This window comes from Xyrauchen texanus, chromosome 49 (assembly GCF_025860055.1).
Source record: "Xyrauchen texanus isolate HMW12.3.18 chromosome 49, RBS_HiC_50CHRs, whole genome shotgun sequence".
Lineage (NCBI taxonomy): Eukaryota > Metazoa > Chordata > Actinopteri > Cypriniformes > Catostomidae > Xyrauchen > Xyrauchen texanus.
This window is the reverse complement of record NC_068324.1, coordinates 755,225-770,199: the sequence shown is the minus strand read 5'-3', so window position 1 is coordinate 770,199 and position 14,975 is coordinate 755,225. Positions and strand designations below refer to the sequence as shown.

The window sequence follows — 14,975 nt, the reverse complement described above, 5'->3', positions numbered from 1 at the left end:
CATATGCCCCAGGAGCCTCTGGAACTGCCGCAGTGGAACCGCTGTGCCTTGTCTGAGCGAACATAGGCAATTCAGCACTGGCTGTGTGTGCTCGCTTGTGAGTCGCTCTGTCATTGAGACTGAGTCTAACTCCATGCCAAGAAAAGAGATGCTCTGAACCGGGGAGAGCTTGCTCTTTTCCCAGTTGACCTGAAGCCCTAGACGGCTGAGGTGCTTGAGCACCTGGTCCCTGTGGGCATACAGAGACTCTGGAGAGTGAGCTAGAATCAGCCAGCCATCAAGGAAATCTAGTACGCGGATGCCCACTTCCCTTAGCGGGGCAAGGGCTGCCTTAGTGACCTTCGTAAAGACATGAGGGGACAGGCATGTGCCGAAGGGGAGGACCTGGTACTAGTATGACGGAACATGGGACATGAGCTGTAGGACGGGTCTGTGTCCAGGAAAGTGAGACGTGAAAGTATGAATAACCAAGTCCGGGTGAGCCAATAGGGGGCCACCAAAGTGAATTGTTCCTCGTCCTTGAGAAAGTTGCAACTGCAACGTTGCCATGGTTATGTTCTCGCAATGAGAACATGAACCATTCATAAATGCTGCCTCAGTGTGATCGCAGCCCAGACACGCAGCTCTTATGACCGTCAGAAGCAGAGAGATATCTTCTGCATCCAGGAACTACACAAAGGTGGAAAGACATCTTTAAAAAGACGTTCAACACCAATGTGTATGCGTGCAGAGAAGGGAGAAAGTCGCTGTAATGCGCCGTAGGATCCAACAGCAATGCACTTGAGGCGAGTGGAACAGTAGTGGAACGCCAGGTCTGCTAATTACAAAACCGCTCTGCTCCGAAGAAAAAATCTGAATAAACACACACGGCCTCCTCCCTTTATACCCATATGTCCAGGGGAGGGGCATGCAAATTCTGTCCACCAATTTCTCATTGGCCTTTTCTCAAGTTCAGAGATAAACGAGGCCTTCAAGAATGACCCCTAGTGTCGCTTCAATCAACACAACGTCATGTTAGCGACAGAAGGGGAACTGTTTGAACTGGTACAGCTTCTACTGACTGACTAAAGGGGGAGGGGGGAGCACTGGTTTCAAGGAGGTCCAGTGTTCATTACACACTAATTCTATATTGTGTTCTGAGTGGCAGATGTGCTCAGAGTTTGGTTCGGTGTGCTGACGTGTGCGGAGTAATATTTAAAGCGCTCCAGATTAAAGGGATAGTTTAGCCAAAAATTTTAATTCTCTCCTGATTTACTCGTATGACTTCCTTTCATCTGCTGAACACAAACTAAGGTTTTTAGAAGAATATTTCAGCTCTGTTGGTTCATACAATGCAAGTGAATGGGTGCCAAAATTTTTAAGTTCCAGAAACCACATAAAGGCAACATAAATGTACACTAGACGACTCCAGTGGTTTAATCCATATCTTCTGAAGTGATATTATAGGTGTGGGTGAGAAAGAGATCAATATTTAAGTCTTTTACTAAAAATATTTTACTTTTTACTATAAATTCTCCTCCCTGCTCAGTCTGTCTCCACTGCAGTTTCACTTTCCCATTCTTCTTCTTCTTCTGTTTTTCACCCCCTACTGGGCAGAGAGGAGAATCTGATAAAAATGTCTTTATTATTGATCTGTTTCTCTCCCACACCTATCATATTGTGTCTAAACACATGAATTTAACCACTGATTACTTTAATGCTCCCTTTATCTGGATTTTGGAGATTAAAAATTGTGGCATGAATTCACTTCCATTGTGAGGACCTACAGTACATAGCTGTTTTTTTTTTTTTTTTTTTTATTTTTAATATGTGTTCTACAGAAGAAAGTCAAACACATCTGAGATGCCAGGAGGGTGAGTAAATATGAGAATCTTCATTTTGGGTGAACCATCCCTTTAACTTTAATTGCAGATTTGCATAATTCCACCTTGATAAGGACCGGCTCAGACCCAAAAGCTGGATGCAAAACAGTCTTTATTGACAGCAAACAAACGGAGGCAAAGATAAGGCAGGGTAAATCACACAGCAGAGCAGCAGATAAATAATTGTCCACTGGGTTGCTCACGGAATAAAGCTGGGAACCCAAGGGAAAGATCCGGGAGCCAAATGGTCCTCTCCGCTCGGGAGGAGAAGAGAAAAGCTGTCTGGTAGAAAAGCTGTCCGGTAGAAAAGCTGTCCGGTAGATTCGCCAACAAACCAGTGAATCTGAGAGAGGAAGGAGACACAAATAGGGTTGGCAGGGAGAGAGAGGGTTCATCCAGATGTCTGCTAATTAATAGAGTGATGAGGAGGAAGACTGAAAAGAAAAACCAGTGAAGGATCGATCAATCTGACAAACACTGAGAGGAAAAGGTGAGCGGATTTACACTGGCAGACAAAATTTGGAATAATATTCACCAAAGTGGCGTTCAACTGATCACAAAGTATAGTCAGAACATTAATGATGTATAAAACAGCTCCATCACTATTTAAAAAAAAAATTTTTTTGATCAAATCTAGACAGCAGCATCACTAACACCTTATTCTTGAGTAATTCATGCAAAATTGATCATTTGGTACTAGAACATAATTAGTTTTATAGCCACATTCAAATGGCCCACCTGCTGGCCAGTGACAGTTAACTGGTTTAAAATGGGCATGTAAGACGGCCTCTGTAGCACCCCTATTTTCACCTATAGTCACCAAAATTGGTACATATATAGTTCTCATCAAGCTGGACAACTTTCAGAATTTTAATTATTAGCTCTGCCCAACAGGAAGTCATCTATTTTGGATTTTTTTAATATTGCATTCTCTGAACTTTTAAATACTCTTCCTAGGGCATTCATGAGACTGTCACCACATTTAGACAACATTATGCCAAGATATTGAAGATGCTAAATTGCGAACAGATTTTGAAATATTGAATGGTGTTGCCATAGAGAGGCATTATATTAATGGAACAAAATGGTAAACAGCAGTGTCTCACATCTTCTGTGTGCAATGTGTGATTTAGATCAAAATTGAGATGTATGTTGGGGGCTAATCACATGGATTTGACTATTTTGGGTTACAGATATAGAGCCACCACCGGGCAGCAGGTGGTGTCCACCTTACATCGTTTTCCGAAAGCCAATGGGTGGAAGTTCTTGTGGGTGTGGTCTTTAGAATATCCAATCCACTTGCCTTCTGGCTCGCCTTGAGTGACGCAATCACGCTTTAAGTGATGTAGGTAATTTGATATTGAAGAGCGTGAGATCTTGCTGACTTGAGAAAGAGATCCTTATAGATTTACAAGTCTGAGATGCTCTGCATGATCATGCGATTGATTAATTAAACAGGAAAGGAGGGCTGCTTTTCACTTCAAGCTAATTGTTAAGTGCTATTTTTATTGTTATAGCAACATCAGGAGTTTTCTAAGTGTAAATTAGGCTGCTTGAGCATTCAGTGTCGGATCAAGTTTTGAAAAGTAACCGTGTACCCTGATGAAACAATTTATTGCAAGGACCGCGGCTGTATTTGTACAACATCGAAGAACAATTGTTGGTTACCAGTTGGAAATCTTTGCTTTTAATGATTATTCTATAGGCGGACACGCAGTAGTCTAACCTAATTTATGTTTCCCAACATAATTTAAAGGTGTAATACTTAAAGAAGGCATAGACTTTTTAATAACACTTTTCAGCATCCAGGGCGGCGTGGCTCAGGTGGTAGAGCGGGTCGGCTGCTAATCACAGGGTTGGTGGTTTGATTCCCAGCCCACATGACTCCACATACCGAAGTGTCCTTGGGCAAGACACTGAACCCCGAGTTGCTCCCAATGGTGGACTAGCACCTTACAGTGCACTTATTACAGGGACAATCCCCCCGGAGCAACCTGGAGTTAAGTGTCTTACTCAAACACGCAGACAAGCTTTGTACAGCTCTCTCCCGTCTGGCGCTTAGTGACAGGTCGTTCATGAACGATTCATTAATTTTGTACTAATCTTTTTTGTGACTCAGAAAAAAAAGTAGTCTGAGAGTGATTCGTTAATTTTGTGTTGGCCATTCCGTTCATTTGTTACGTGAAAACCGTATAGGCGCTGTACAGGAAACAGAAATAATTAGTTCACCTCTAGAGTCTTTTGGTCTGAGTCGTTTGTTCTTTTGTCATGTGACAGCCATATACAGATATCAGAGGTGAACTAATCTTTCTGTTTCTCATAATTTGTCCTTGGCTGCATTTTAATTTCTGTTTTGGGACTACACTCAACAGCCTTGCTTTTCAGCAGTCACTGTGGTACAGTCACACACAGCTTTGTGCGTCTGTCTCGCCCCGTCTGCTGCTGTGTTCTCTCTTTAAATACTCCCGCCGCTCCTCCCTGGAACGTGAGACCGGCGTACAAACAGGTGGAAATCGTTTGCCATTTATCTTTCCAGCCTCGCTCTGCCCTGACACCGCTTGGCCATGCCCTGCTTGCAGCAATATAGATATATAGATAGTAGAGGTGTAATGCTTCAAATTTCTCATGGTTCTGTTTGCATCACGGTTTTAGTATTTGTTATGTACAGAAAAATAAATAATATTAAAATAAATTTTATAATATGTGGTCATTGTAAACATGCAGTATTCTAAACTAATTTACGTCCTCATGTGCCCTACATTAATTTTGATTTTTAAATATAAAATTATTATTCACTAAATTAATGGCAAGAAAATAGGCAAACAGGAAGTGTCTAATCTCTTCTGTGGGATTTAGATAAAATTTGAGCTGTATGCTTTTTCTTGGGGGCTAATCACATGGACATAGCTATTGTGGGTCACGGTCATAGCGCCACCAACTGTCAGCAGGAAGTGTGGCACTTACAACAGTTCTCTTACATTTACCAAATTGCTTAAATTGTTTAGACACTGCTGATGGAAGATTTTGAAGGGATGCTTGATAGCTTTAATATTGTTGTCATGGCAATGGATTAAATTACATGAAGTTGTAGGCAAACTGGAAAGGTGGCATAGATAAAATACATGTTGTATGTTTAGGGTCCATGTTTACATTAATGTTGAGTTGTTGCTGTGTCCATCATGCTTTATTTTCGGAAAGCCACCGAGTGGAAATGGACCCATGGTGCTTGGGCCGTCATCGCTGCTTGCAACTATATTTATTATTATTATTATTATTTAACTAAATAATGGATTCCTATCATGTAAATTCCTGGTAGACTTACGGGACTTTTACCTGTTTGTAGGCTATATTGATTTTATTTTTGATTGAATTTAATGTTTGAATTTGTATTTATTATTCACTGCAAAATGTGTGTTTGACATTTCATATTTTGTTTGACACCTTCTGCTTCCAGAATAATGTTGTTATACATGAACAGACAAATGAAAATACTGTTTCACACAGATATTAATATCAGAAATATCAGGAAAATATTCCACAGTTAATGTAGCCAATAAATTCAGCTTCATCTGGTCAGAAAAAAAAGAATTAAATTATATATTTTAAATAATAATTGTATAATAATAATAATAATAATAATTATTATGCTATGAATGTGAAAATGCATATAACAAGATATATTTTATTAATAAAAACAATACATGTAAGAGTAACACTTAAAAATAGGTCTTTCGTTTTGTTTCGATGCACTTCCAGTTTAAGCCCCGCCTACATCTGTTCTATCCGAATTCAGAGACAGATACAGATAGACAGACGGTGAAAGAGGCTCAGAGGCTGGAGTTGAAAAGTCATCATATTTTATCATCCCAAGTGATTTCAGTGTATTTCTGCCATCATAAGCTGCATATGATGCAATGGACAGAAGTTATCGGTCAATGAATCAGAATCATTACAAACAATTCATCCAGTAATCTTTAAGCTGTTGATGGAATAGGGGCATTTGACAATGATTGTGTGTGCCAGGCCCACATGTGGCTATGCCAGTGCTTTACACTAATATCAAATATTGAAATGTTTATTTTGTTATTGTTAAATGCCATTAAAAAGACCAATGACTGACTAACCAAAAACTAGTAGAAAATAACTGAACAGAAACTATAAATAAAAGCTCATGACATCACACAGGTGATTGAATCATATAATAATAATAATTTATCTTTTAGGATACTCTGGACTGATAGATGGAGAAAGCAGCTCCCTAAATTCACTTCTGCAAACTCTCTACATGACAGAGGAATTCAGGGAACACTTGGAGAGGTAAAGAAATTACTTTCACTGATTACAGTCCACATTGTTGTGACAACATCCAATAATGTCTATTAAATGAATCGTTTAATGTGTTGTTTAGAGTGGAAATAAGAGATGATGACACTGGAAATATCCTCATTGAAGAGTTGATATCATTGTTCAGTAAACTAGATACAGAACGAGGTCCGGTCTCAACATCTGCCATCAAACAGATCATTGATCGTGAGATAGGTTTGTCACATAAAAACCTTTTATCCAGCAGCTAATTATTATTATTATTATTATTATTAAAGTTACATTTTTAGTTTTATGTTGTTTCCCATAGATGGAAAAATAGATTTGGATTACTCACTACGTTGTCTATATTGGATAATCTTGAAGAATGAATTGTCTGAGGTAAGCTGAATGATTTGGACAAAAGTCTAATTGTGATTATTTAAAGAAAAAGTAATTGTGATTTCAGCTGCGATGTGATGAACATTACGATTTAAAAAACATTTCTTAAGTGATTCCTTTTGCCCAAAATGAAATCATGTTTTATTAATGCTCTACTGCCAATAGAAATACTGTTGAAGAGAGAGTTACACTTGAGTCCTCTTAAAAACAACCTGAGATTTATTGAATTCAACTGCAGCACTCACAGTTTAATAATCGGCTCATATTGATTTGATTGGTTTCATCTTCCTTATTCTGTTGCATTTTCACTGTCCAGTGTCACACAGCTGATAATAAACTGTACATCATAAAGTTTCATCTGTTTATAAGATTGAGTGAAATGTTTATTAAAGCATATATCATAAAAACTGAGATAAGAGCTTGTATTTTCACTTGATGTTATGGAGTTTGTTACTATAGCAACAGTAGGATCATCATTGTTTTCTTTATTTTTTATGTCAGAAAGTCACACTTGTGGTAATATATTTTTAGTAGTCTTGGTTAATTATTTATTTATAAATACAGTATATCTATACATTTTCAATAAACGTGTAAATGAATGATGGATCATCATCAACATGAACTAACAATTAAATTAATAAATGCTTAAATGAATTGTTCATTGTCAGTTTTCCACATCATTAATGGGGTTAAAGTTCAATAATGTGTGTAAATGAATCTCTGCAATACATTTTAAATGTTGAATATGACTATAATAGGAAAGTTTTATAAAAATCTGCAGTTAAAACTGAAATATCTGTGAATCATTAATGAAGCCTTTGATGTTAATTAAATGTTAAATAATTAATCATTAATGTTTCTTGTCACTTTCTAGATTTTTAAATATCAGATAACTGCTAAATGTTTGAAATGCAACAGAACTGAAACATATAAAGAAAAATTGAATTTCATCCCACTAGTCCCACAACACTCTCAGGATTTGGTGAGTAAATCTTTCAGTTTAGTTCATTTCTATAATCATTTCTACATATTCTCAGCAGCGCTCATTCATGGGTCAGATATTAGACATACAGAATAACAGTGAACATGAATATGCCTGTATATTTTTTATATTGTTTATATTGTGAAAATGACCGTCTAACTGCTCATTATCCAGCCTATTACAAGACTAGATGCTAAATCAGTAAATAAATGAACATGAAAGTTTAATATTAATTTGTGAGATCACACAGTGATACGAGAAGCAGGAGGCTCGCAGAATCCGGATGAGCGGTCTGATACGTGAACGTGCGGTTGTTACTCTGAAATATCAGAACACTAGATGGCGCCATTGACCAATCTGAATAGAGTATTCCAGAGACCCATGTAATAAATATGATCAGTTTACTAAATAAACATGATATTATTCATTTTTTTATTCATCTGAATTTATGAATTGAACCGCATCAAATTAAAAAGTAAAATGATCTTTTTTTATATTTCTGGTGATTTTAGCAAAACTGAATATCAGACAAAAATATTTTCCACCAAAGCAACTTTATTTTCATGCTTGATCTTGTTCTCAGATTATAAAACTGTTTCATTGATCGTTATTTTCTCCACTGATCATTAGGAAGATTCTTTACAGGAACGTATTCATCAAATTACAGCAGATTCTGTGGGGCCATTCTGTGGGGTCAGCTCCTTACAGGATTACTGTGATCATTGTAAAAACATTACAAACATGGAAACGGCAAGTATCTTTGCAATAAATTGCCTCTATTTTCTGTTAAACTGATTTTACTGGTGTTGAATGTTTAACCTTTGAAATTCAATATATAAATGTAATAAATATATCCTCATATAGAGTAATTATACTGTTATTAATGCAAACATACTGTACAAATGATAGTGTGTTTCTTCCTGTCTGATGTTTTAACACATTTCTTGTAATCTCAGTGATTTATGAATATATTATTAAACTATTATTCTCTCATTAGACAAACATGATCCAGTTTCCTAAAATACTGATTCTATGGTTGGAGAGATTTGGAATTGGAAAGGAAAGAAATGATGATGAGGTGATCATTCGCCCACAGATCAAGGTGATTCAATAATAAATGACGTGTGTTGCAGTGAGGGATATATATTTATATATTTATATATTTATATTAGGGCTGTCAATCGACAAAAAAAATTGTATCTAATTAATTACATGGTGTCCCGATTAATTAATCGCATATACAAATATTCACTGAGAAAGCCCCTCATATAATAATAATTCAATATATAATGATTGTATATATATATATCTATTCAGATAATTTAAATACATTACTGTATCAGAAGATTAATTTAATCATTGATAAGACAATACAAAAGCAGCTTTAGAACACAATGTATTGATTATTACCATATTATTGATCATAAGCCAATCATTGACACACAGTTCACAGTAATCCATTACACAAGTGAATTTATCAATCAGAGATTTATTATGAGGGATTGTTTAAGGATGTACACCTGCGTCAGACATGCTTGTGTAGCGTCTCGGGTGTGTTGCGTCATAAACATACATTATTAGTTCACTGTGTCATTAAATATAGTTTAATACTCAATCTTTAAACACATCTTGAGATCTCTTAGTTCAGATTTGTGCTCCATCAAGTGTTTAAACACAAGAATGTAACGCATGTTTGTGTTGTTCTGCTGAAGTGTTTGTTCACTGTATAAACTGTGTGTTGCTCATACAGCTGAAGTTTCACTTACTGCCCTCTGGAGTAAACAGGTGGTACTACAAGCATTCCTCAGGAATCTTCATTATTATGGTCCGTGGGCATTCGATTAATTGTGTAATTTTTTTTAACGCGTTATTTTTGTAAAATTAATCGAATTAACGCATTAAATCGACAGCCCTAATATTAACTCAATATGACACTTTCTGGGAGTGTTGGTGGCGTAGTGGGCTAAAGCACATAACTGGTAATCAGAAGGTTGCTGGTTCAATCCCCACAGTCACCACCATTGTGTCCTTGAGTAAGGCACTTAACTCCAGGTTGCTCCGGGGGGATTGTCCCTGTAATAAGTGGACTGTATAATACATTGGTACTCAGAAGGTTGCTGGTTTGATCCCCACAGTCACCACCATTGTGTCCTTGAGTAAGACACTTAACTCCAGGTTGCTCCGGGGGGATTGTCCCTGTAATAAGTGCTCTGTATAATACATTGGTAATCAGAAGGTCGCTGGTTCGATCCCCACAGTCACCACCATTGTGTCCTTGAGTAAGACACTTAACTCTAGGTTGCTCCGGGGGGATTGTCCCTGTAATAAGTGCTCTGTATAATACATTGGTAATCAGAAGGTCGCTGGTTCGATCCCCACAGTCACCACCATTGTGTCCTTGAGTAAGGCACTTAACTCTAGGTTGCTCCGGGGGGATTGTCCCTGTAATAAGTGCTCTGTATAATACATTGGTAATCAGAAGGTCGCTGGTTCGATCCCCACAGTCACCACCATTGTGTCCTTGAGTAAGACACTTAACTCCAGGTTGCTCCGGGGGGATTGTCCCTGTAATAAGTGCTCTGTATAATACATTGGTAATCAGAAGGTCGCTGGTTCGATCCCCACAGTCACCACCATTGTGTCCTTGAGTAAGGCACTTAACTCTAGGTTGCTCCGGGGGGATTGTCCCTGTAATAAGTGCTCTGTATAATACATTGGTAATCAGAAGGTCGCTGGTTCGATCCCCACAGTCACCACCATTGTGTCCTTGAGTAAGACACTTAACTCCAGGTTGCTCCGGGGGGATTGTCCCTGTAATAAGTGCTCTGTATAATACATTGGTAATCAGAAGGTTGCTGGTTTGATCCCCACAGTCACCACCATTGTGTCCTTGAGTAAGACACTTAACTCCAGGTTGCTCCGGGGGGATTGTCCCTGTAATAAGTGCACTGTATAATACATTGGTAATCAGAAGGTTGCTGGTTTGATCCCCACAGTCACCACCATTGTGTCCTTGAGTAAGACACTTAACTCCAGGTTGCTCCGGGGGGATTGTCCCTGTAATAAGTGCACTGTAAGTCACTCTGGATAAAAACGTCTGCCAAATGCATAAATGTAAAGGTAAACTTTCTCCGATTACTTTTGTTTGTATTTTCCAGCTCATTTCACATAATAAAAGTCTTTTTTGTGTGTTTGATATTTGTCAGTCAGTGATTTTAATAAAGTTGATGCATACAATAAAACAGATCTGATTGGTGAGTTATGAAGGTAAATCTGTATAATATTAATGTATAATTGACATAATAAAAGTGATTCCTCCTCCATTACAGGCTTCTTCTCATGAGTATGAACTCTATGCCATAATAAATCATTATGGGACAAAAGATTCTGGATATTATAATGCAGACATCAAATGCACAAATCAACAATGGCATCGATTTGATGAAAGACACGTGACTGAGGTATAAATATATAGAAATTATACATATACAGTATTTATACATATATTCATAAATATCTTTATTTATACATTGAGCGTGTTGATTTGTAAGTATGAGAGGAACACATGCAATATATGATTTAATAAAGATGTAATATATGATGTATAGATATAGTTAGATATTTTATATTTTTGGAAATGTTTTCTTGACAGAGTCCTCTCGACGTGCTTTCACAAAGAAACGAGGGCTTCAGTCACAGGTACAGTTAAACTGTATTTGTGATTTTGTGCACAATATTATTAGATATTATGAGATCATCTTAAACTTCATTGTTGTGTAAAGTGCCGTTTCTTCTCAGGTCTTCAGCTGCATTAATACTCATGTACAGACGCATTGAATAAAGTGAGTATGAATGTATTTGATACAAATGAAGAGTTTCAGTTCTTGGGATTATTTGTATTTGTTTAGAACGAGGCAAATATGTTCAGTTGAGGATCAGTTTCACAAACACATTTACTACAGATGCTTTTAACTTTGAATATTAATATTGAGACTTTGTGCTTTTAATTTAGTCTAAAACAGCCCATTGAAGTACAGCAGATGAAAGGAAGAGATTCTTCTGTTTTATTCTGTAGTTTGTGTCATTAATTATAAATCAATGTTGATCATGTTAGAATTGCTAAAGTCCCACGATCACAAATCCCCGTTATTGCTGTTATTGTTATTGTCTGCAGGTCTGAACATCACGTGTAATGTGAGAAACATGGACAAAGAGTCCTGAAAGAAAAAAGGAAATGATGTCATCAATTACTCACCCTCATGTTGTTCTCAACCTTTATGACCGTCTTTGATCTGTGGAACACAAAATGAGATGTTTAGCAAACCATGACTGGAACAGTGTTTCTGTAGAACATAACTAATCCAAATTATTAACATGGTTTTTAGTTTTTTCATTTATTTTGTGTGTTTTGCTTTTTCTTATGGTGATTTTTATTTCTCTGTATTTTCTTTTTATTAGTATTTTTCTGCTCATGAATGTCCATAAGTGATGCATGTGGCGAGAGTCTCTTCTATATTTTATATTTTTACTTATTGATATTATGCTTGAAATCAACTATAATCAGAAGCTGTTCAATCATATTCATATATTCACATTTATGTACTCAGTTTTATATCATCACTGTATTACTATCATTATATTCATGTATCATGTATTCATGTATCCAATGTTCCCGTGAGAAACGAAATACACGCGTGTGACCAAATATATACATTTTGGTCTTCTAATACATGAAATTATGTTACTTTATGTCCTTATGAGGCTTCAGATACAGATACAGAGAGAGAGAGAGAGAGAGAGAGAGAGAGAGAGAGAGCGAGAGAGATACACAGAGAGAGAGAGAGATACACAGAGAGAGAGAGAGAGAGAGAGATACACAGAGAGAGAGAGAGAGATACACAGAGACAGAGAGAGAGCGAGAGAGAGAGAGAGATACACAGAGAGAGAGAGAGGGAGAGATTTTGATTTTTAAAAAAACAGTTTTATTCCATACAATCAATTCCAAAAACAATCATACACTGTACACCTCAATTAAAAAATAAAGAAAAAGATAGATCCCCTTCCATCACAGCACAGAAAATATTTTTATAACACCACTGCGTTTCAAATGCTGTCATATCATTCATTAATTTATAATACTTAAAGTCAACAACAATTCTAGACTTAACATAGGCTTTAAATAGACACATAAACTCTTGGCCAAGTCTATTCTCTATTCTATTTTTCCTGCTTATATAGATTGCAAGCTTTGCTTGACCAATCACATAGTTGATCAGCTGCCATTTTACTCTTTGCTTTTGACTGTACCCTGCCCCAAAATAAAAACATTATGCGTGAACTTCTCTCCAAATTTTAAAAACACTTGACTCAATAAAACAAAATGCGATTTAAGTCTTACACATTCTAAAAAACAATGAAACACTGTTTCCCTAAGACCACAAAACACACACTTATCATTAACACTTGGATTAATAACAGAAATAAATGCATTAACTGCCACAGAACCGGGTAAAATTCTCCATTGTAAATCTCCAGATTTCTTAATCAATGGTGGTTTATAAAACACTCTCCAAAATGGTTTAACTTTTTCCCCCATCCCAAGCTTTTCCTTCCAGACTGTATCAACTCTCCCATTTAAAGCAACTCTATTAAAAACTTTTACTGATAAAGAACTTTGCCCTCTATTATATCCAAATCCAAGTCTTTCAGCCCGTGAAGGTCTAGCAAAGGACCTGACATATCCTTCAAGTCCGGAGTAATTCTAATTTTTGGAACAGGATCTTCTTTATCAGGTACCTCCAAACCCTTCCCAAAATCCTTAAGTAGTGTAATTTCCCCATCCGAGAGCTTCTTCCTCCACTTTTCTACTATTGTTCCTGTGTAGCGAATTGACCTTTGCCCCAGCATCAGAGCTACTGCTGCAACATTGCTTAAATCAGGGCCAGCCACACTGACAATTTGCCTCAGCTTCACAGTTCCAGAGGCACACAACTTCTGAGTGAGGCCTGGTACCTCATCCGTTACATCTAGACGAGCCCCTTTGACTAAGGGCTCTTCCAACAGCCAAAATAAAGAGTCTGAATTGTCCATTCTCTTGAGAGTGAAGAGTCCCCACATTTTAAAAAGTCCACAATAAAAAGAAGATATGTTATTCAGGTTCAACTTCCTGTAATCCATAAAAAGGAGGCCAACATCAAGTCCAAGTCCCTCCACCCTTTGTAGGATGACCTTGGTCAAGTTCTTCCACACCAAATCTTCGGGGCCTGTTAAAAATCTCTGAATGAATTGTAAACGAAATGTTGCCATTCTGCTTGGCAAATGGACCAAACCTTGTCCACCTTCATCTTTAGGAAGAAACAATACACTTTGTGGAATCCCAAAAGAAATCCACAAAAATTATTTGCAGCTGAGATAATAACCCTATGGGTGGATCCACACAAAACAGTTTATGCCAGAGTATCGAAGCTACCAAATTGTTCACTATTAACACTCTTCCCCTAAAAGATAATTGTGAATGAATCCACTTCCATTTAGCCAGTCTACCTACCATCTTCTCTACTACCCCATCCCAATTCTTTTGTTGTGTAATTGCATCTCCAAGATAAACTCCCAAATATTTGAGACCTCCCTTTTTCCAGGTTATTCTATCAGGTAAAACTGGTAGGCCCTGCTCCCATTTTCCTATAGCCAATGCCCCGCTCTTTTCCCAGTTTACTTTAGCAGCTGAGATAACTCCAAAGTCTTTTATAATACCCTCCATTTGGTTAATATCTCACTGCCCATTAACCATGATTATAACATCATCAGCATAAGCTGAAACTTGAAATATATTACCATTGTGCAATTTTTGATCGTAATTTATTCAACAAAGGCTCAATAGCCAAAGAGTATAACATTCCGATATTGCACAACCCTGTCTAATGCCCCTAAAAACCTTAAAAGGGGCACTCAAACACCATTGATTTTCAAAACACTTTCAATGTCCTGGTACATAACTTTAATCATATTAATAAACTCCAATCCAAAATTAAAAGCATTTAAAGTTTTCCAAAGATATCTGTACTCGACTCTGTCAAACGCCTTTTCTTGATCGATAGAAACAAGACCCAAATCAGCACTAGAAAGATTGCAAATATTTAAAATATTTAAAATTAATATGAGACAAACATTATCAAAAATAGATCGTCCGGGAATACAATAAGTCTGGTCAATATGGATGACTTCCCCCATCACCTTTTTCAGCCTATTAGCCAGAGCTTTAGAGAATATTTTAAGGTCAGAGCATAGCAAACTCACTGGTCTCCAGTTCTTTATATCTTGTAGATTACCTTTTTTAGGTAACAAGGTAATCACCGCTCTTCTGCAGCTTAAAGGCAACAACCCCTCAGTTAAGCTCTCATTGAGAACAGCCAACAGGTCATTACCCA

The 14,975-nt window shown here is 37.1% G+C and overlaps 1 protein-coding gene across 2 annotated transcripts; it reads left to right on the top strand.

The window, feature by feature from the left end:
• The first annotated feature begins 3,096 nt into the window (after nucleotides 1–3,096).
• On the top strand, nucleotides 3,097–11,868 carry LOC127640140 (putative ubiquitin carboxyl-terminal hydrolase 50). Of its 2 annotated transcripts, none has more exons than XM_052122556.1 (11): nucleotides 3,097–3,207; nucleotides 6,086–6,179; nucleotides 6,271–6,401; nucleotides 6,496–6,566; nucleotides 7,441–7,548; nucleotides 8,179–8,298; nucleotides 8,546–8,650; nucleotides 10,878–11,009; nucleotides 11,201–11,241; nucleotides 11,347–11,390; nucleotides 11,723–11,868. In XM_052122556.1, the coding sequence occupies exons 2-10, from the start codon at nucleotides 6,148–6,150 to the stop codon at nucleotides 11,387–11,389; spliced, it is 783 nt and encodes a 260-aa protein (XP_051978516.1). In that variant the 5' UTR covers nucleotides 3,097–3,207; nucleotides 6,086–6,147; the 3' UTR covers nucleotide 11,390; nucleotides 11,723–11,868. The 2 variants fall into 2 exon arrangements, with proteins under 2 accessions (XP_051978516.1, XP_051978515.1); XM_052122555.1 differs by having other exon boundaries at nucleotides 11,201–11,247.
• The last annotated feature ends 3,107 nt before the right edge of the window (nucleotides 11,869–14,975 follow it).